The 21,400-nt window shown below is 45.6% G+C and overlaps 2 protein-coding genes and 1 long non-coding RNA gene across 14 annotated transcripts in view; 1 reads left to right on the top strand and 2 right to left on the bottom strand.

Annotated features, from left to right (window-relative positions):
• The window catches only part of Phf24 (PHD finger protein 24), a 72,135-nt gene extending 61,533 nt beyond the window's left edge, over positions 1-10,602 (bottom strand). For 3 of the 5 annotated variants that reach the window (XM_030253408.1, XM_030253409.1, XM_006537815.3), the window contains exon 1: positions 9,865-10,602. The gene's annotated coding sequence lies outside the window, so the exon portion shown is untranslated. The remainder of the gene's footprint in view (positions 1-9,864) is intronic. The other 2 variants (XM_030253410.1, XM_017320124.2) reach the window with 1 other exon arrangement.
• Positions 8,974-15,217, top strand: Fam205c (family with sequence similarity 205, member C). Of its 8 annotated transcripts, none has more exons than XM_006537973.4 (6): positions 8,974-9,197; positions 9,681-9,726; positions 10,121-10,184; positions 11,101-11,403; positions 11,437-11,720; positions 14,470-15,104. In XM_006537973.4, the coding sequence occupies exons 1-6, from the start codon at positions 9,054-9,056 to the stop codon at positions 14,709-14,711; spliced, it is 1,083 nt and encodes a 360-aa protein (XP_006538036.1). In that variant the 5' UTR covers positions 8,974-9,053; the 3' UTR covers positions 14,712-15,104. The 8 variants fall into 8 exon arrangements, with proteins under 8 accessions (XP_006538036.1, XP_011248353.1, XP_006538037.1 ...); XM_011250051.3 differs by having other exon boundaries at positions 8,975-9,197; positions 11,101-11,304; positions 11,338-11,720; NM_177785.5 differs by having other exon boundaries at positions 8,986-9,197; positions 11,101-11,720; positions 14,473-15,217.
• Positions 11,414-21,400, bottom strand: part of 4930578G10Rik (RIKEN cDNA 4930578G10 gene) — a 201,517-nt gene continuing 191,530 nt past the window's right edge. The window contains exon 4 of the long non-coding RNA NR_155456.1: positions 11,414-11,663. This is a non-coding gene — a long non-coding RNA (RIKEN cDNA 4930578G10 gene). The remainder of the gene's footprint in view (positions 11,664-21,400) is intronic.

The raw sequence follows: 21,400 nt of genomic DNA, 5'->3' as shown, positions 1-21,400 counted from the left end.
CTGTGGGGTATCTCATGGTTATTCTGAACTCTATGCCTAATATTCACTTATAATATCATGCATGTCCTTTTGGGTCTCGGTTACCTCACTTAATCCACTCTACAAACAAACTGAAAGAAAAAAAAATCACATGATAATCTCACTAGATGCTGAAAAAGCCTTTGACAAAAACCAACACTCCTTCATGTTAAAAGTCTTAAAGAGATCAGGGATTCCAGGCACATACCAAAAAAAAAAACAAAAACAAAAAAAAAAACACTGTACTACAAGCCAATAGTCACTGGGACTTACAATACCAACCCCTGAAAACTAGGGGAATACAATCCAGACTCTAGAGGCCAAAGACTTACAGATGTAGGTGCTCAGACCTACATCTGTGGGCTTTGATTGCCCATGGCCTGGCACCTGCCATACTTAATCCTCTTAGCTCAGATAGAGGTAACAGCAGCCAGCCCTGCAGTGGTTCTCAGCCACAGTTAGCATTATAGATCTTGAGTTTTAGCACTTAGAATGGCTGGTGCTGCACTTCTTAGAACTTAGGTGTCTACACCTTTGACCCTAAGGATATGATATGACCTTTGATCCTGAGCTCCTTGGAACTCGTCCAGTGACAGACCCTCTTGGGCTGTTCACGGCTTTTTCCAATACTTTCACCATTATTCATAATCTGTGCCCCAAGTCACTCTCTGGAACTCCACAGACACCTTCTTGTCCCTGCTATTGCAGGCATGGATTTGAGGCCGTACATGAATCCTTGTGTCCTGGGGGAAAGGGTTGAAATAGAAACAGAGGCAGTTTATTCAGAAAGCGGAAGAATGCAGGAGAACAAGAGTCATCCAGTGAGCTGAGGGATAAGATGCTTTTTGAAAGTGCTGGGCTATAAATTGCATGGCTCTTTATGGGCCATCTACATATGACCTGTCTCTCCCATAGGTATACTGCAGTGTTTCTTGAGTATGCTCTGTGTGAAACCCACCTGGGGAAGAGTTTTTGGTCTTTTTCTGGCTTATTACATATGTTAGTCTCAATATTGCTATTTTTTTCAGTCTCCACACTCCTTACACACCGAGACGGCTGCCACCATCTCCATGTGGCCAGCTCTACCCGTGATGAAGATTAAAACAGGTAAGAAAGATTACATGAAGAATCCTTTGTTGGGGCCTAATGTTGCAGTACCTTAGGCAGCACAAGTTAGTGTCTACAAGCTGAGTGAAAGAGGGCGCTCGGTATGGGTGTGACCTGTCAACAAAGGATTGTATTTGTACTAATTAGCAGATTCCAGTTCTGTGTAGGGACCACACAGGCCCTTCCTGTTGTGGTTGGACCCCCTCCCCACCCCGACTTTCACATGTGCATGAGCACACAATAATTTTTTTTAAGGGCCTGGAGAGATGGCTCAGCAGTTAAGAGCACTGACTGCTCTTCCAGAGTTCCTGAGTTCCATTCCCAGCAACCACATGGTGGCTCACAACCATCTGTAATGAGCATCCGATGCCCTCCTCTGATGTGTCTGAAGACAGCGACAGTGTACTCACATACATGAAATAAATAAAATAAAATTTAAAAAGATTTATTTATTTTATGTATATGAGCACACTGTCGCTGTCTTCAGGAGTGGGTATTAGATCCCATTACAGATGGTTGTGAGCCACTATGCAGTTGCTGGGAATTGAACTCAGGACCTCTGGAAGAGCAGTCAGTTCCCTTAACCACTGAGTTATCTCTCCAGTCCCTGAGGAGTATTAATCTTAAGAATTCCACAAAGGAATTCTTTATGTAGGACCCATCAGCTTAATGGTCAATATGAACTGTTAAGTCTAAAATGGCTTGAGTCATTCCTGCACTTGCCTATGAGCTCATTGTTGGTTTTGTGTTGTTGGTTTTTTTTTTTTTTCCTTTAGAGGATGATTGAAAAGATGTTTGTTACCAGGGCTCAGTCCGGAATTCTGAGCTACAGTCCTGATTGATCATTATCAGGGTGTCCATTCAATAAACCATCCCTCAATCTCTCACTGAGATTGGTGTTTGTGTGGTTTGTGGAGTGACTCTCAGACCTCAACACTGCATAGGACTGAATTATAAGACCTCCATCACACTGTGTATGACAGGCTTTTCTGGGAAGATGAAACACACACACACACACACACACACACACACACACACACACACACCGTGTACTCCTATTCATCCCAGATAGGAAGACTATGACACACAAAAGTACGGATACCACCGAAGTCATTTTGAGAAATCAATTAGTTAATTTATTGGGGTTACTTATAGAAATATAGGTAAGAGGTTAAATGACTCATACCTGCATCACCAGAGCCCACCCCAGCATGGGTGACAGCTCATAAATGCTAGAAACCTGGAACACACTGTACCTCAGAAGGCTGGAGAGTGTCCTTTTCAGGTGCACCAGTCAGCAGCCTGAGCATCTTCCAGGCAGCTCAGCAGATCTCTGCTTCTTCTGGGTGACTGGGCTTGTCTGAGAGCGACTCTCAGAGGTCTTCACTGCTTATCCACTCTTGGAGAGGACTGTCCTGGTGAATCTGGTCAGTTTCAAGAACCCCCCGAAGCTGTTCGAGCCACTCATTTCCCGTCTTAAGTTTCCCTGCGGTTATTTCACTTCCCTTTAGAAATTCTGTTATTCTACTTCCCTGTAAACATTTCCTGCCTTAGGAGGTTGCAATCTCAAAGAAAACTGCTATACAATACAAACGCATCACTGGCTTCTTGATGAGTTACAGAGGAGGCCCGTTTCTCCTGCTTTGAGGGTCTAGTTCCAGACGCATCAAAGGTTCAAGTCTTGTCTTGAGTGCTGCGTTCTAAGGCCCAGTGCAAGCACTCCACAGCATTGTGAGTGAAGCAAGGCCTTCTTATCAGGACTTGCAGCTTCAGCTGCAGTGGTCTCTGCAGCCAGATAAAGTGCCCAGAACAGCCAGGCAGCCATCTGGCTGCTCTCCTGAGAATGGCTGCTTACTGACGGTTTGCTGCTCCAGGCTGCCAGGCCAGGGAAAATTCTATCTGCTGTCATTTCAAAGCCGGAATGGCCCTCTCCCAGTAGGTCCACTGACTCAGAGAAAATATTATAGGGTGCTTACAGTGCCTATGAAATCTCTATATAAACCGATCACAACAGTGTTCAACAGTAGTTAACGGTATCTAGTGATGTATAACCTGTCTTCGATCTAGGGAGAGTCGGGCCATTCCATCTCAGTTCCACAGACCTGGGGTCCGTCTTCATGTCAGTACCACAGAGATTTGATCTACACTTTAGTTTTGAAACCAGACTCAAGCATTAGTCTTTTTTAAAAGTAGATTTTAGTGTTCTGGGGTCTTGGTACTACCCTGAATTTTAGAGTCAGACGATCAATCATGCAAGGGGCCTGCTGGGATTTTCCTTGAGAATTTCCCTGAGTCTCCTTTGAGGAACAGTGTTAGGTCTTGTGACCTATGAGGGATGTGTGTTTACTCTTTAAGCTCTTCCAGCAGGATTTTGTAGCTTTCAGTGTGAGTCTTTTACATTTTTTTCTTTTTGGTTAGATTTAACTCTATCTTAATTTTGGATACATGTAAGTGACATTGGCATTTCTTCCCCCTATTTCTGCTGAGAAGGATGGTGCATGCTTTTAATCCCATCGCTCAGGAGGCAAAGGGATGCGGATCTCTGTGATTTTGGGGCCGACCAGCCTGGTCTACAGAGTGAGTTTTAAGACAGCCAGGGCAACATAGAGCAACCATTTAAAAAAAAAATCAATTTCTGATTATTTTAAGTACACGGATATCCAGTTGATTTTTGCACAGTGATCTTGCATCTGTCAACTTTCTTCAGCTCATAACCTACTGGCTCTGGTAACTTAAAAACAAAACAAAACAAACAAACAAACAAACAAACAAAAGAAAACAAGAGTCCGTGCATTGTTTACTCATGCTATTTGCAAACTAGGGCAATTTTGTTTCTTCCCTTCAGACACTTCCCTTCTGTTTCTTTTCTGTCTGGTTGAACTAACTGGTCAGAATCTCTAGGGCAACACAGAAAAGCATTGTTGGAAAGCTAATATTAAGTCCACCATATGACCCCGCTATACCACCCCAGGAATACACACAAAGGACTCCAAGACCTATGACAGAGATGTTCCCATAGCCATTGCTGGAAATGGAACTGATTTCGACGTCCATCAACAGATAAATGGTTAAAGAAAATATGTTACATTTTCATCCATAAATAAAATGAAATTCCAATGAAATGGAAGTAGAACTCATGTTAAAAGAAATAAGCCACACTCAGAAAGATAAATGCTGTGCTTTCTGTCATATGTGGAATCTAGATTTAGATTTAGAAGTGATATTATTTCTTCTTTAATATTTTATAGGATCCAACAGTGAGCAAATATGTGTCTGAAATTTCCTTTGCAGCAGCAATATTTTGCAGTGAGATTTTAAGTTAAAAAAAAAAGTGATTTCTTTAGGAAGGTATCCGGATAGCTATGCAGGTTGTCTATTTCTGCTAAATCCTCTATTTGAAAAGTAAACAGTTCATCTCATAACTCATTTTTGTGCTGCTAGAACAGAATGCCAAACAGGGGAAATGATAAAGAATAGAAATGTATTCTCTCAGCTGTAAGCTGGGCGGTCCGAGCTGAAAACTCCAGACTCTAATGAAAACCTTCATGCTGTGTACTAGCACTGTGGGAACCAGGAGAGCAAAGGCAGTCGATGCTGTGTCCTCATTGGGCAAAGGAGTAGAAGAGCGAGGAAGAGCTTCCATGATTGCTTTGAGAGCAGCCTATCGTCCTAATACTGTTGCCTTGTCAATTAGTTTTCTGATATGCAAAATTTGAGGTATAATAATATCAAAGCCATAATAGTCCATTTCATCTAAACTGTCGGTTTGTAGACACTAAAATGTTCATATTACAAATACATCATCCCTTTGGTATTGGTATGTTGTACCTCTCTCTTCCCGCCTGTTTTCCTATAACGTTTTCTTTCTTTCTTTTCTTTCTTTTTTTTTTTTTTTTTTGGTTTTTCAAGACAGGGTTTCTCTGTGTAGCCCTGGCTGTCCTGGAACTCACTCTGTAGACCAGGCTGGCCTCGAACTCAGACATCCACCTGCCTCTGCCTCCCAAGTGCTGGGATCAAAGGCGTGCGCCACCACGCCCGGCTTCCTATAACGTTTTCCACTGTGAAGGATTCTGACCTTGATGAGGGTCCCATGTCCTAGCTGTGATCTTTGGCCCTGTGTGAATCCTATTGAAGTTTCTTAACCAAGTTTCTTGGGTTTCCTAGGATGTCCACAAACAAGTCCATGCCCCTGACAGTAAACCACAGATTGAGTGTGGAGATAAGGCCATAATTGGGTGTGGTGGTGCATATCTCTAATCCCAGCACCAGGGAGGCAGAAGCAGGCGGATCTCTAGTTTGAGGCCAGGTTGGTCTGTATTGTGAGCTCCAGAAAAGCCAGGGCTTGTCTCAAAACAAACAAAGATAAGGACATAATTTAATTTCCTCCTTTTGGAGATCAGTTGATGTTAGATATGTATAAATAACTTAGTACCCTATTGTCTTAGTTAGGGTTTTCACTGCTGTGCACAGACACCATGACCGAAAACTCTTCTTATAAAGACAACATTAAATTGGGGCTGGTTTACAGGTTCAGAGGTTCAGTCCATTATCATCAAGGCGGGAGCATGGCAGCATCCAGGCAGGCATGGTGCAGGAGGAGCTGAGAATTCTACATCTTCATCTGAAGGCTGCTAGTAGAACACTGACTTCCATGCTGCTAGGATGAGGGTCTTAAAGCCCACACCCACAGTGACACACCTATTCCAACAGGGCGACACCTTTTAATAGTGCCACTCCCTGGGCTGAGCATCACATAAGATTTTAATTTTACTAATGCATAAGATTTTAATTTTACTATTTACTTAAATGATAAGTTGCTGGATCCTGTCCCTAGAGATTCTAATTTATTGAGTCTGATCTAAGTCCCGAATAAAAACAGTTTTACAGCCTTCCCAAGATTTGACATGAGGGTTGGGAGCCATTGCAGTAGATGACCTTGGAAAGGTTCTTCAGTGCGGCTCAGCCCAGGAGGAGGAATATTAGGTGGGCTTTTGCTGCCCTCTAGAGTCCAGTGGAGGTTCTTTCATTTTTAAGGAGCCTAATGACTTCAGTGTGTACTGGACTGTGCACAATGCATTAACCAGAAGGCTTGTGTGTGAAAGTGGTCATGTACCTCTGTCCCCAAAGCCTTAGAACATCTCAAGTGTCACTCATGTTTTATGAATGTGAGATGTAGCAGAATCCTTCCAAAGGCCTTTGTGGAGAGACAACACTGGCATCTGTGGAGTGTCTGCCCAGATTTTTCTTTACAAGGCTATGTGACCCCCAGCACCTATGAACTGACAGCCATGATGATACACACACACACACACACACACACACACACACACACACACAGGACTAAAAGTGGCCTCGCTGTGTCCACTGCATGAACACTTCTTCAGGAACTCTGTATCCCCTGTGCTCTCCACACAGACATCTTCTGCCAACGGGTAGCAAACCAGCACAGAAGCCCACAGCACAGGGCAGTCTGCAAACATTCTGCCCTAGCACACGGCTCTAACTCCTCAGCCCCGAGACAGACAGAGGAGCAGCTCCTGAGAAGCCAGTACAGAGGAGCGTGCAGCAGAAAGTCCTGGTGGTGTGGTGAGGACCCAGCGGCTGCAGGTCTCTGTGTAGGAAATGGTGCACCAGCAGGAGCGGGTGCAAGGCTTGCAGAGTTTGTTGATTTCTGCCTGGGTAGAAGTCAGAAAAACAAGGCCATAGAAGCCTAGAGGGCAACAGAAGCCACTGGAAGCCAGAGCCTGTCGACGGAAAGCGATAACACACCATGGGATGCGCTGGCAGAACACGTCTGCACTCCTGGCATTTAGAAGCAGGGCGCGGAAGTCCATGAGTTCATGGCTGGCTTGGGTGACACGTTGAGACCCTGTCTCAAATAAAAAGTTATAGAGACTAACTACATGAAGGTCTGTGATCAGAAGATTGTGGGTTTCTAAATGTATTCACATATGCATTAGTCTACCCTGAAGTTTACTTAGGTTTCGTGGGTACCTTATAGATGTAGATTCAGGGTTGTATAATGTGCCTGTGTTTTGACTATGACCTGTCTCGTAAGATTAGATATGTAATCTTCCATGTGTGGTATCATGCTAGAATTTTTTTTTTTAAATTCAGATTTTGGAATACTTTGAGTTTCGGATTGAGGTTTGTCAACAGTAAAAGAAACCTGCTACTTTGTAGGCATGTGGGCCTGCTGCTAAAGCGCTGACTTGCACTGATTATCTGAGTTGCTTTTGTCTCACTGGGATCAAAATATCTGATGAATAGGAGGGTGGGATTTGTCTTGGCTTACTTACAGTTTTAGTTTCTAGAGTGGGGGAGCATGGCAGAGTGGATCAGTCTGTGGCAATGGGAACACGAGGCAGTGGCTGTTCCCATGGTGGTGGGCCAGGAGGTAGAGAAAGAGCCTAACCAGACCTATAACCTGCAAAGGCCTGCACTGGTGAACCCCTCCCGAGGTCTCCAGAGGCAAAAGTGTGAGACCGTGAGGATATTCCAGACTCAAACCTAACGCTGCTTTTCACTTGACGCTTGCTAGTGAGTGAGTACACTCATTCCTGCACGTTAATATTTGCAAATTCATAAAAGATGTGGAAATGGCTTGAGTCCATCACATGTTCAAGTGTGACTTTTCCGAAATTTTCCTTAATCTAAAAATTGGTAAGAGATGTTTGAGAAAAACATTCATTAATTCATCTATCAAATAATTTCCATAATATTCTTCCTTGTAAGTAGTAAAAAAGATAAAAAGTCCTCATGACCAAAATTTTAAAAATACTTTTCCTTTTGCTGATATACTTAGCATAAAATAAACTCACCATTTTAATAACTTTTCTTGGTATTCATGCATTCATTATGTTATTTTGGTGCTTGGGGTCAAGTTAAAGCCTTACATCCGCTGGCAAAGGTTCTCCTACTGAGTTCCATGGCTGCCCCTTAATTGTTTGTAAGTGCGAAGTTCAGAAGCATAAAGGACACTCAGTATGGCCGTCACCACTGTACATTTCCAGAACAGAAAGTATCCCTGTTAAAACACCATTTCATACTTTCTCTGTCTCAGGAAAGGATGGCTCTTGCTTCAATACTGGGTATCAGTCATTGCCTGACACATTAAAATTACGCTTTTAAGATTTAGCAATGTGGGCTGGTGAGACGGCTCAGCAGGTAAGAGCAGTCAGTGCTCTTCCAAAGGTTCTGAGTTCGAATCCCAGCAACCACATGGTGGCTCACAACCACCCATAATGAGATCTGACGCCCTCTTCTGGTGTGTCTGAAGACAGCCACAGTGTACTTATGTATAATAATAAATAAATCTTTAGGCCGGAGTGAGGAGGGACTGAATGAGCAGAGTTGACCAGAGGTCCTAAAAATTCATTTCCTAACAACCACATGAAGGCTCATAACCATCTGTACAGCTACAGTGTACTCACATACATAAGAATAAATAAATAAATCTTTTTAAAAAAGATTTAACAGTGTAATGCCTAACCCTGTTCTATGATTTTGATCTATCTCCCCAGTACAGATGATTTAGTTTATGGTATTGCTCTTAGCCCCCATCTTGGCAGTTGCCAGATTGGAATGAACAGGGAACAGAGCTATTGCAGGAAGCCCTATGCCCAGGGAGTAGGAAAGCACAAAGGGAAGATGCCATCGACGACGGCAGCAGCTTTCATCACAGGCGCTGCAGCCCCTGGAGACAACCACACACCCTCATCTGGACACCGAATCACCACTTGAGTTTATCCAAGATAGGGAAAGGTTTGTAATTCTGCGCCTGATTTGTGGAACAAGGGCTCTTTGTGATGTAGTTTGGTGGCCTGGTTATATCTTCTGTGAGGCAGAGAGCCAAACTCTAGAACTCAGGGGCATTGCATTCTAACACCCTGGAAGCCCAGGGGAGGGATGAGTAGGAAAGTCGGATAATGATGGTCCCTTCTTTTATTCTGTGGGATGTGGGATCCTCGGTATATACATATGGATCTCTCTTCATTATTGCATTGATTATTTGGCATGTGAGAAGGAGCCACCGAGGATTAAGGTTGGGACCTATCAAGAGCTGTACCAAGGTAGGAAAATACTGTGACCAGGCCTAAGCATGTCGTTTAAGGAAATTCATGCCCTCCACATCTCTCGGTTATCTTACTTTTTGGTTTTTCTTTTGTAATAAGGATTTTTTTTCCCACTGGGTCCCAGCTCTGTTGGTTGGTGGACATTTATGTCCTTTGATAACTGAAGTCCTTTGGTTACTAGTGTTACTCATCGATTAATTTGTTTCACGGTTCTTCATGCCCCTCCCCCCCTCCGAGTCCACCACAGAACTTATCCATGAGATGGGATGGAGGGTATAGGGTGTGGGAGAGCCTCTAAGCGAGTCAGAAACAAGAGGAGAACATGAGCTGGGGTCATGAAATGAGGGAGAGATGCAGGGACCATAGAGCTGGATTACAGACCGTGACTTGGGGAGACTTCAGGATTTTGTATCACTTTCGACGTGGAAAAAAAAAAATTGACGTCTCCGCTTCATATTGTAATGCTTTTTGTCTTTCAAGTGTTTCCGAAGAATCAAGCAAAAGCCTAGTGATAGAACGCTAAGAGGTAAATCCTGACTCCTTTGGCTCCCTACCCCCGTGGCTGAGGGTTCCACAGATCACCTTCTGTGATGACTGGCCCCAGAAGCCAGTCTCCAAGCCCTCAAGACTGTAAAATAAACAGTGAGAACTAATGAAGACTTACGTGGGTGGGGAAGAGGCCGGGACGATCCCATCTTCTATCTGACCTCACGTCACCTCCGCCTTTCCCACAAGATGGGCGCTGTCAGAGCATTGACGATCACGTGGAATTAGATTTAGGACAGCAAGCAATGAGTTTAAGTTGTACTCTGAGCATGCGCTCTGGGGGTTGCCAAGTCACGTGTCCTTCAAAGTCCTTCAGCTTCACAGCGGTTGCCCCCTCAGCCTTCCCTTCAGCCTAACGCTGTGTCCTCCTTTAGTTAAGAAGAGGACAACCAAGGAAGAAACTGAGAAACTGCAGAAGCTGCTCTCTAACATGAAAAGGTGACCTCTAGCTCTCTGTAGTCTCCCAGCTCCTAGCTTTGATGTGGTGATCGCTTAGCCTAGCCTTCGGTGAGGGAGGAGGGTGGAGGTGCTGACTAGAGACACCATGGAGTGTGTTAGTCTGAGCTGTGAAGCTTGCCAGAGCAGACAGGCTCGTAAGTTTCAACAGGGAAGTGGCATCCATTTTACTGTAGATCCCTGTAGGTCTGCAATTCAGGGTTAATTGGTGATGGCATTGCTCGTGTTGAGTCAGGTGTTTCAGTCAAGAGAATAGGTTTGGCATAAGGAAGCCATTCCTATCGTATCTCTTTCCAACTTCATCCTTTCCAGGGTAGAACTCTAGGTCTGGCTGAATTCCATGATCTCGTCTCTCTTCCACAGGCCAGTTCTCGGGATACTCTCAGTCAGCTATTTTATATATATTTATATAAATTTATTTATTTATTTTTAGGATTTTTATAGAGTAGAAATGACTCATGAGAGATGTTGGGGACAGCAGCGGGGCCACCCACAGTTCTTAGAAATGAGGACCTCAGTTCGGATATACCGTTTACCAGGCACCGGATTTCTTAGCTCCCACATAAAACTGATTCAGGCCTACTGTGGTGGTGACCTTGGTGGCTCCCCATCAGCTCATCACCTGACACCCATCTGCCCTGCTTCTTTTCTTCTGGTTCAGTTTCTCATTAAGGTTGGCAGAAAACTGACTGAAGTTCCCAGTTCTTTACGAGGGCTGTACCCTCCTCCAATAGCTTGTCTGAGACCTCTCCCCAGACTCTCGGTCCAAACCACTCAACCCACTTAACTCAAGAAAAGCAGAGTAGCAGACTTCAGAAGGTAGAGGCCAGGACTTGTAGGGTGAGGGAAGGAAAGCGGTCTTCATGTAGTCATTAATAGTTGCCATTTCCCTTCCTAGACAGGGCTGGCTCCCTCAAGAAGGAAGTGTGCGACGACTCCTGTGCTCAGATCCATCCTGCCCCATCTGCAATGCCATGGCTCTGGAAATTCAGCAGTTGCTGGGGGTTGAGAACAAAAAGACCTCTTCCAGTCTACTGAGGCACTCCCGCAGCTTTTCTTGTCTGGAGGCATTGTCTCCACCCAAAGTGTTGAATGACCAGAGTTCAGAGCTCTCCAAAGTGTTGAATGGCCAGAGTTCAGAGCTCTCCAAAGTGTTGAATGGCCAGAGTTCAGAGCTCTCCAAAGTGTTGAATGACCAGAGTTCAGAGCTCTCCAAAGTGTTGAATGACCAGAGTTCAGAGCTCAGTTCCCAACACTCCAAAGACATTTCATTGCCACCCAAGTTCATGCAGTCACAATCAACAGATCAGAAATTGACTCTGTCAGCTCCTCTGTCCACTGGCAACACTGTCCTCCAGTGTTACCACCCTGCTCCTCAGCAACAGCCGGAACCTCAAGGGTCAAATGCGTTCCAGGATGTAAGCGGTCTGTCATCTTCAAGTATGGACGAGCATGGGGTGCCTGCAAACCAACAAAAGAAGAGGAAGAAAACCAAGAAACTTGTCTCGAAGAACCAAGGTCAGCAGCGTTTGAGTGCTAGACTCCTTCCTATACCTAGCACCCAGAGCTTCCTAAACTTAAACCAATCCCCTATGCCCTCATATTCTTGGTTTCTGCTGTTCCTGTGTCCAAAAGGCCCCTAGGTGCCCTTGAGTACAGAAGGCTATAAATGCATGTGTGCTCAGTGGGAACTTTCCCTTGATCTGTGGAGGAGTAGCTCCTGGGGCATCTCATAGTGCAGCACTTCCCCATTTACAATATTTGCAAAGCCCAGAAACTTAACAACCAACAACCATTGAAAGGATGGGCTGTCATCCCCGTGACTAGCATTCACAGAAGGCCACTCCAGAGTAGTCCACAGACCCATCCCATGACTTAGGTTCTACCCTCTCCAACGTTTAGCTTTCATTTTAGTGGCCTTTATATAATGCCTTAAAGATTGTGTGTGTGTGTGTGTGCGTGTGTGCGTGCAAGACATTGAAACACCAATATGCCATTTCCAGTTTTCTTTCTGTAGTTTATCTTTTGCACACTGGATTTTGAGTCTGCCTTTAGAGATCTTTCCACAAGGGGGCAGGGGGAGAGTATGGGACTTTCTTAGTCAATTACTCCTTTATCTCTGCATTGCCTACAATTTCCTACACCCCACTTAGCTTCTTCCCCATATTCTCTAACTTGGGCGTTTCCATGGACAAACCCGGATTAATGTCCCAGTTAAGGCCAAGTGTGAGGTCTTGGTGCCTGTGACTATAGTAATGGTAGCCTCAGTGGGATTTGCCACTCATCCAGAGAGCCCTGCAGATGCAGAGAACCACACTGTAACACTGAGATGTGTTCCAGCCTGCCTGCTTCACCAGATCCAGGGATCTTCCCAATTAGATGCCATTTCAGACCTCATGAGGTCAGCAGCCTTGTCCTGCAGTGTGCTGGGTTCTGCCTCCAAAAGCAGCTGAAACGGCAGGTTGATGGCAGGTTGATTTGGTATTGCTATAGATGTTCCCTAAGGATCCAGCTGCTCCTGTCCCCCGATGAGCAGAGGCCCCCACCCTGAAGCAGCACAACCCTTATCTTTGGTGAGTTTTTCTCAGCCTGAGCCCTGGTTGCCCTTGAAAGGATGATGACCTATACTGATCTATTGTGGCAAGTCCATAGTTGATTGATTAGACCAAAATACCGAGAGGCTGATAGATTACATGCAGGGAGATCTGCTGGGGCACCATCCCTGCCTCTGTCTGTGATTGCTGAGACAGAAAAATCACTGTTGACAGTGTTCCAGGAACTCTTGACAGTAACTTGGTTCTGATTTTCCCTGGAAAACGAGTCTGAGACACATAGGTAGTAATCAGCCTCCTGCTTGGACCAGACTTGCTGGATGCTGATAGTCCTTGACCAGCAGCAACAGAGTTGCCAGATGTTGGTAGCAACCACCCTAAGTTGCCTAAGCCTTGTCTCAGGGAGCCATTGAGAAACAAGATTGCCTACCATGGCTGCCTGCTGTTTTGTGGGTCTCTCTGGGCTATTACACTGGCCATTCTAGCCAATACGTAATACAGAGTTGGGGCCTGAGTCCTTTGGAGTCTCTTATTCAGTCTTAATAGTGGCATATTAAGGCCCGGCCATGTGTTCGACGTGCTAGTACACCTTCTGTAGAGACTGTACTCCAGGCTGAAGTACCTCTGAGGATGTTCCTGGCGTATGACAATCACTCAAAGCACTTATCTTTCCTAAACTAAAGTTTGACCTGAAAAAGAAATTCCTAGAATACGTTTGGAGCAATCTCATTCTGACAGGGAAATTTTTTTGGTCAAAGACTTCCTCCACACAGTAGATGTTTGGTAATCTAAACAAGTAAAAGAAAGCATTGTTCTAAGATGCTTATCCCACCAGGACCCCCATGTCCCTTAGATGAGAGTGATCTTGAAAGAGAAGTTTTCAGCAGTACTAAAGAGAGCAGAGTAGAGGCAAGGGCATCCTAGACTGAGCACAGTGTCCTAAGGTTCTCCCATGGGGCTCCTGACATCTCCCAGTCCAGTCTAGACACAGTAGAGAGGCCCGCATTCTTGTGTGTACCTGGGGGTCCACGTGGATAGTCCAACCCAAGAACCCCCAAACATCTTAGACCAGGGTGAAGCCCATTCCTTACCTAAGCAGCGAAGACAGAGGACCTAGTGGAATGCAAACCAGCCAAGAATCACAGAGCACAAATACACACGTTGCTGAAGTTCATGGGCCAGCAGAAGGTTTCTATGCAGAACCCAGGGCCACTTAACTCTCCCACCTGCTCTTTAGGCTCTTTCTCAGGTAGAATTTTTTTTTATGCAGATGAGTTGCCTTCAGGGAGTAGGGACTGGTGAAACCTCTCTCAGTAGAACTACCATCTCTATCTCTGTGTGTGGCTTTCAGTTTCTAGACAACACTCACCAGTTTTTTTTCACTGGTTCCCAGAGCATCCTCAGGATTCCTTGGGGCCAAATAACCAAATAAAATTATCTACATAACCATTAGATTAAACTAAATGATCTTATCCAAAGGCTCCTGAGAATGCCCAGTCTGGAGTGCCCAGCCATTACAAGGCCAGGCCTTACAGTGCCAACTTATTAGGCCATCAATTGCTGGGCCAGTATTCAAAGGGGGCTTCACATTTTAAACAGAAAATTTTCAAGGTGGGAATTCTTACAGGCTATACTGCAGAGGGTGAAACTTGGTAGGGTTGGGAGTTGCAGGGTCTGATGGGGAGCCTGTACTCACTACAGTTCCACCTTTCCAGCAGCGCCCTCAGAAGCTGAAATGGAAAACAAGATGACGTTCTTTTCTCACTGGGTTAACCCTGAAGTGAAATGCGACAGACCGGAGGAATCCTTTGCCTTCTATAAGTCTGAGACAGGGGCCAAACCCAAGACTGGAGAGCCCAAGAAGAGTTCTGCCAAAGTCCGAGCAGAGGAACCCAACCTGGAGAAACATGCAAAAGATCTCAAAGCCAAGCCTCTCCATGCTAAGAGGAACATTTGACTTTCCTGGACACCTACAGTGTCTTCAGAGTTCCAGCAACATCCCTTCTGCACAACCAATCCTGGGCCCCATGGCTACTCCCACAACTGCTTCAAAACTGTCTACGATTAGTGTCAACCAGCTAGGAAACCAATGTCAGCTCTCCTCTCAGAAGGTCCTGGTTTACACAGAGGATAAGCACGTCAAGCAAGCAGGCTCCCAAAGCTCTGCATCGCCCCCAACAAAGGCTGTCACCCGTCATTTCTACTTCTAAGCAAGTATGCCATGAGATTCTCCAAATATACTCTATACCTATAAAGCAAAGAACCTCCTGCATTTTCTTTTTGTTTTCAGTGCCACATGTAGGAAAAGTTCTCTGTGTGGTATGGGTGCTTAAATCTGCTTTCATTTTGATGGGTCAGCATATATATCATATAAACATATCCTATGGGTAAAGGGACTTGAGTGGAGAATGGAGGCCTCTTGTTTAAGGTCCACCGAAGATAGAAATAAATCTTGACTTCCCATGAAGAAATGAGTCACCTACCTTTTTAAGAATGGTCACTCTGCCTCCGTGTTCTCTCCCCTTTCACTAGTTACATTGTTAGACCTAAGTCGCAGGGAACCTGATGCAAAAACACAAGGGCCTTTATTTCGAGTTCGTGAGCAAGGACTCTCGCTGTCACAGTGGGTCAGAAGTGAAAGCTTCGAGTCTCAGGGCATGGAGTATTTATTGCTGGTTACAGCAACGCTTGGGAAATTTCCATACAGATCCCCAAGTTAATATTTTAAAAACTGTATTTCTGGTGTAATCTGTAAGAACCAAACACAGGGGTTAAACCACCTGACAAACAGGACTGCTAGGTTATCTATTTTCTGCAGGATAGCTTAGGTTATCTATATGTACCTTGACCCTGCTGTTGTAACCTAGATTGGCTGTTGCTAAGGGGAGGTTGCCATTGGATATCTGTTCAAGTGGGCTTTGTGGTCCCTGGTCAGGCCTCGTACAGAATGGAGTTTCTTAAAAACAGAGTTGGTTGGGCTTTACAACATATTCTGCTGGCTCCACCCAAGTTAACACTTCATGTACGTCAGAAACTCCATAACATATTTTGGGAGTTTCAAGGGAAGAAAAGAAGGAAGGGAGGAAGGGAAGAAAAGAAAGGAAGTGAAGAGAAAGGAAAAATATCCTGAAGGATCCCATGAGCGCTAGGAAGCATCAGCCAGTGTGGTGGTGGGAGGGGGGACGACAACAGGTCAAGCAGAAAAAGGATCAACCGATTGAAGAGCAGTCAGTCTGTCAGGTGAGGTGACTTGGTGCTGACCATCAGCTTGAGCAATATGGAGAGCCTTCCTGATCTTGAAAAGAATAGCCAAGGAGCAGGTAAAACTTACAAAGCTAGGCAGTGGTGGCACACCCCTTTAATCGACACAATTGGGAGGCAGAGGCAGGTGGATCTCTGAGTTTGAGGCCAGCCTGGTCTACAAAGCGAGTTCCAGGACAGCCAGGGCTACACAGAAAAACTGTATCTTGAAAAACAAACATAACTGACCTCTTTGATAACGTTTGTTTCATAAAAGTACAGTTGGGCTTTTTGTTTTGTTTGAAGAAAGTAGTTGATTGTGTACAGTGTAAGAGGTGGGGAGGTGGGGATTAACTGCCCTCCAAGGGTGGTATGTGTTTGTTGGTTGGGTTTAAAGACAGAAAGCAATTTACTGGCAGCTGATGGCAAAAATAGTCGAGAGAGAGAAACTGACGGGTTGAGAAGAGAGAGCTCTTAGCAGAGAGAGAGAAAGAGAGAGAGAGAGAGAGAGAGAGAGAGAGAGAGAGAGAGAGAGAGAGAGAGAGAGAACATTATCCTGAGCAGCTGAAATGTCATTTGTCTGGGGCAGGGGGCATCAGGAAAGGAAAGCTTCCTCAAGTGAGTGTGGGCAAAGACCAAGAGGAAGGAGTAAGTGAGCAGGAAAGAGCTTTAAGGGGAAAAGGGAAGTTGGAGAATAGAAGCTGGAATTGAAGTCAGAAATGATGGTTTCTGGAGGTTACCATGGCAAGTTTCTATCTTTAAGGAGTTGGAGGTAACGAGACCCTGGATGGGTAGAAAGGATGGAGCCGCAGATTACGGGTGTGACGCAGGTACTCTTGAAACTGGGAGCAGCACTGAGAGATCTCAGAGGGAGCTCTGAATCCATGGGGTTGGAGGAAGGGCTGGGACTGAGATAGAGAGACGCAGCACCGTCCACTAGCACTGGATTGGCAAGGATGTGGATGTGAGCCAGGGCTTCAAAATTGGGAAGGGGAAGGAAAAGGAAAGGGACAGTCTTGATTACATGGGATGGATTCCTGATGGCCATCCAGTATTCCTCAGAAGGCAGCATGTCTGCTGTATCTTGCTAGCCTACCTCAGAGGAGAGCTGAAGCAAGGGCAGGAAGCTGGGGCTTCTTTGTGATGTGGTATGAGGCAGGGGTAGGGGGTGGGGTGGAGCGGTTTGGGGTGTGGGGGTGGATACCTCTGGTTCATAAAGAAACTCTGGATCTATCACCATCCCATCAAGTCAAGAGGAAGTGGTCATGGGAGTTGCTTCCTCTCCTAGGACCCTGCTGGTTAGCACAATGTGTCCGCTGCTAGCAGGATACAGAAACCCCAGGTGGGAGAGAGTATGGATGTGTGTATCATCCTCCCCTCCAGGGTAATTCTGTGCCTAAAGGAAGGAAGACCAGCCCTTAGTTGATCCTCAAAGCAGAGAAACACAAGGCCCAGGCTCACTGAACTAACACACTCCCAGGTGTTTCCCTGAAGCACCCCAAAGATCAAGGAGGTCTTCTGACAGGCATCCTCTCTGCCCAGTGGGAGCTAGGCAGAGAGCCACAGAGCTAGGAGATTACAGGGGGGACTGATGGGCTCTGGCGGGAAACCGAATGGATGTGCACACTTTCTGGGTTAAGATGGGGTTGGTTCTTCCTATGCCCCACTCCAGGCTGTTATCCGGCTTCTATTTCATGGCAAAACAGGGCAATTGGTCCTCATGAATTCATGTTTATTTTATACTTTTTTTCATAGAATATATTTTGGTCATACTTCCCCCTTCCCCAGCTTCTTCCAGATCTTCTCTGCCCACATATTGTTACACATAAATTCATGGTGCTACTCAGTCCTCATCATCCACAACTGGACAATGTGGAGGGAAGAGGGAGGAGCACGCAGCCTTAAGTGGATGTCTTTATTAAGATACCTTCTGCCAACGCTCAGGGATCTGTGTGGAAGATGAAGCAGAAAGATTGACGAGCCAGTGGATGATCTTAAGGAGGCAGAGTCTTCTCCACAAATTCTTTTATTAAATAAGTCTTCTCTTTCTTTTCTTTTCTTTTCTTTTCTTTTCTTTTCTTTTCTTTTCTTTTCTTTTCTTATTCATGAGTACACTGTCGCTGTCTTCAGACACACACCAGAAGAGGGCATCAGACCCCATTACAGATGGTTGTGAACCACCATGTGGTTGCTGGGTACTCAGGACCTCTGGAAGAGCAGTTCCTGCTTTTAATCACTGAGCCATCTCTCCTGTCCACCCCCCAAATTCTTAACCTTCACTCCCTGCCCCCACTGCATCCTAGAAGGGAGTTCATAAGATATGTAGGGCACAGGAGTGAATGTGTGCCTGTTCATTTCCTAGCTTTGTGAAGTCTTGGCATGACAGTCTTTTGCCAGAAAGCAACTGGGACACCTGAGCAGGGGCAGAAATTCCCTGCTCCTATTCAAAATTTGCAGCTTATAAGAAATCCCTGACTCTAGGGCCTCTGTTCTATTCACCCTCTCAAATTCTCCATGTGCTTTGTGTAAAAGAGTTGGCCGCTAAGTTCTCATAGCCTGAGGATCTTACCTATCAAAGGCCACCCTTTAACATACCTCTCCATTGCCATCTGTCTTAATTAGGGTTTTACTGCTGTGAACAGACACCATGACCAAAGCAACTCTTATAAGGACAACATTTAATTGGGACTGGCTTACAGGTTCAGAGGTTCAGTCCATTATCATCAAGGCGGGAACATGGCAGCATCCAGGCAGACATGGTGCAGGAGGAGCTGATAGTTCTACATCTTCATCTGAAGGCTGTTAGACTGGCTTCCAGGCAGCTAGGATGAGGGTCTTAAAGCCCACAACTACAGTGACACATTTCCTCCAACAAGGCCACACCTACTCCAAAAAGGCCATCCCTGGGCCAAAAATATTCAAACTACTACACCATCTTACCTTGCCTTTGCCTGAACAAGCTGAACTATAATGGATGATTATAGTTTGTAAAAAAAAAAAGAAAATTGTATTATGTTTTAAGTTTTTAAAAAAGCACTTAAGATTTTCAGAAAAACTTATTGGAAAATACGAAGTTCCCGTAACCCTTTTTTGACCCTGGCAGTTTTCTTTATTATTACATCTTATGTCACACTTTTTTTTCCTACAGTTGAGGGACCAATATTGACAAATTCCTAAAGTCCACCTTGTACATTCCTTTTCACTTTCTTTGTTAAGGTCACTGACTATTGATTTAAACATTCTTACAAGGATTGTTTTAGCAAGATAGGGAGTAAATGGCATGGAATATGGCAGAGGTGAAGAGGGAGGGGAAGGAGGTGGAAACCCACCTGGGAAATCTGGTGACAGTCACCTTGCACTGGCAGAGGGGAGGAAGGGAGCTGCTCCCAAGAGTGAGAATTTCCAAGTGGCTGAACCGATGAAGGGAGAATTCCAGAAGACCTTGGAGTAGCTGGTGAGTAGACCGCTAGCAAGGCTTTCTTTTGTAGAGGACTGGGAGGAGCCCTGCTTGGCTGAGCCTCTAGAGAGGCTCACTGCTGAATGCTGGGTCAGAGCCCCCCCCCCCCCCCCCCGTAAAGCATCATACACTGCTGAAGGCACATACAGCAATGTCTTCACAGATAAGCTGGAGGACCTTCATCCACACACACTTCTCTGGAGAAGGCGTCACGTGTTTTAGCACAAGGGCTGCACAGGTCCTGTTCAGGCTCCTTTCATGTAACCTTTGCCCAGGACTCCACCAAGATGGCATGCAGGCTGAGTCACTTTGATGGTTTTGTTTGTTTGTTTGTTTGTTTTTGTTCCGTTTTAAGAAAAGGTCTTGCTATGTATGCTGGTCTCTAGTTCATGATGGCCGTGCTGGGATCCCAGGTGTGCAAGCACCATGTCCAATGGACTCTGATGCTATCGTCCTGATTGGGCTGAATGGCAGCTGAGGCTCATGCATTATTAATACCACCTACTCTGGGCCACTCCCACTAATCAGACATTCCTAGTTGTGTTATACATGCTACGATTTTCTCTCTTTTATAATCTCTAAGTTTTTGGGTATAGTTTTTCTTCATTCTTGAGAATTTCACACATGAAATATGACAATACTCATTTTCAATTTTCCCTCTAACTCCTCCTTTATCCCCACCCCCAGTGTAGTCGCCAGCAGCTACGGGTTACTGGGTTCCTGAAAGGAAAGCTGGGGTTGGATGGGAAAGTCAGTGAGAGAAATAACAAGCCAAGACAAAGTTCTCTGATCAAGGCCAATGTTTACTTGTGAGTCAGAGCTTATAAAGGGGGTGGGGGGACCCATCCCCCACCACACCAGGATCTCGCTGCTTTGTCAGGATCCCTGCTTTCAGCAGGTAGTGGCATCTTGGAGGAAACCGCAAATGTGGCAGGACAATAGACTTTACCTAGGTCGGAAGACTCCACCCTAGATGGGCTAGCAACTGTGGCAAACCAAGTCTAAGCCAGCCTGCTCAAGACTGGGGGGGAGGGCACGTGCTAGTATGTCCTCTCCTAACTTCATGTCTTTTTTTTTTTTGGTAGCCCACTAAGTCCAGTTAGTGCCGCCTATATGCACATGGGTGTGGGCATCCAATAGAGTGTGAGAAACCTAAAAATGGCCACAGCCTCAAAAACTAATGAACTTCCCTTCCCCTGCAGCTATTAACAGCCAATAGCTCCTCAGTGAGGGGTGGGGCCTGGAGATCATCAACCCTATCTATGCCAGGCCGGCTTGATCTTGTGCAGGTGACGCTCATCACTGTGAGCCATGCCATGTCCAGAAGACAGGACTTCACCGCACCTCGCCCATTCTCCAGGTTATATTCCTTCCATCTCTTCTTCTACAAAGCTCCTGAGCCCTGGTGCTGGGGTGTGAATACAGATGTCCCGTTTAGTGCTGAGCGTCCGGTCTCTTACCTTCAGCACTGTGACCAGTTGTGCACCTCCACTTTGACTTGTGTCTTCTGCAAAAAGCAGCTGCTTTGACCAAGGTCGAGAGAGCTCAGGTCTACGGGTTTTAACATTTATATTTACAATGCAATTTGGCAACATGATCACTTTTCTGTTGCTGAGATAAAACACCAGAAGAAGGAGGAGAAGGGAGAGGAGGAGGAGGAGGAGGAGGAGGAGGAGGAGGAGGAGGAGGAGGAGGAGGAGGAGGACGAGGAAATGGGTTTATTTGGGCTTACATTCCCAGAGGGGATACAGCCCAGCACAACAGGAGAGGCATGGTGGCAGCAGGAGTGTAAGATAGGCCTGGCATCGGGAGGCTGGCTGATCACATTTCATTCCCACACATGAAACCCAGAGGGAGCAAAGGAAGCAGGGCCAGGTTATAAAACAGCAAAGACCACCCCCAGTCACCTACATCCTCCTGCAAAGTTCTGGATGTCTTTAGGAACTTCC

Source organism: Mus musculus, chromosome 4 (assembly GCF_000001635.26).
Source record: "Mus musculus strain C57BL/6J chromosome 4, GRCm38.p6 C57BL/6J".
Taxonomy (NCBI): Eukaryota; Metazoa; Chordata; class Mammalia; order Rodentia; family Muridae; genus Mus; species Mus musculus.
Note: the sequence above shows the minus strand (reverse complement) of the source record. Positions and strands in the feature narration are given on the sequence as shown.

Bases quoted from the DNA above. Each gene is read 5' to 3' on its own strand.
- Fam205c (NM_001356379.1), top strand. From the start codon at position 9,054: ATGATGGTCCCTTCTTTTATTCTGTGGGATGTGGGATCCTCGGTATAT. The intron at 9,727-10,120 runs GTAAATCCTGAC...GTCCTCCTTTAG, and splicing joins TAGTGATAGAACGCTAAGAG to TTAAGAAGAGGACAACCAAG. The intron at 10,185-11,100 runs GTGACCTCTAGC...TTCCCTTCCTAG, and splicing joins CTGCTCTCTAACATGAAAAG to ACAGGGCTGGCTCCCTCAAG.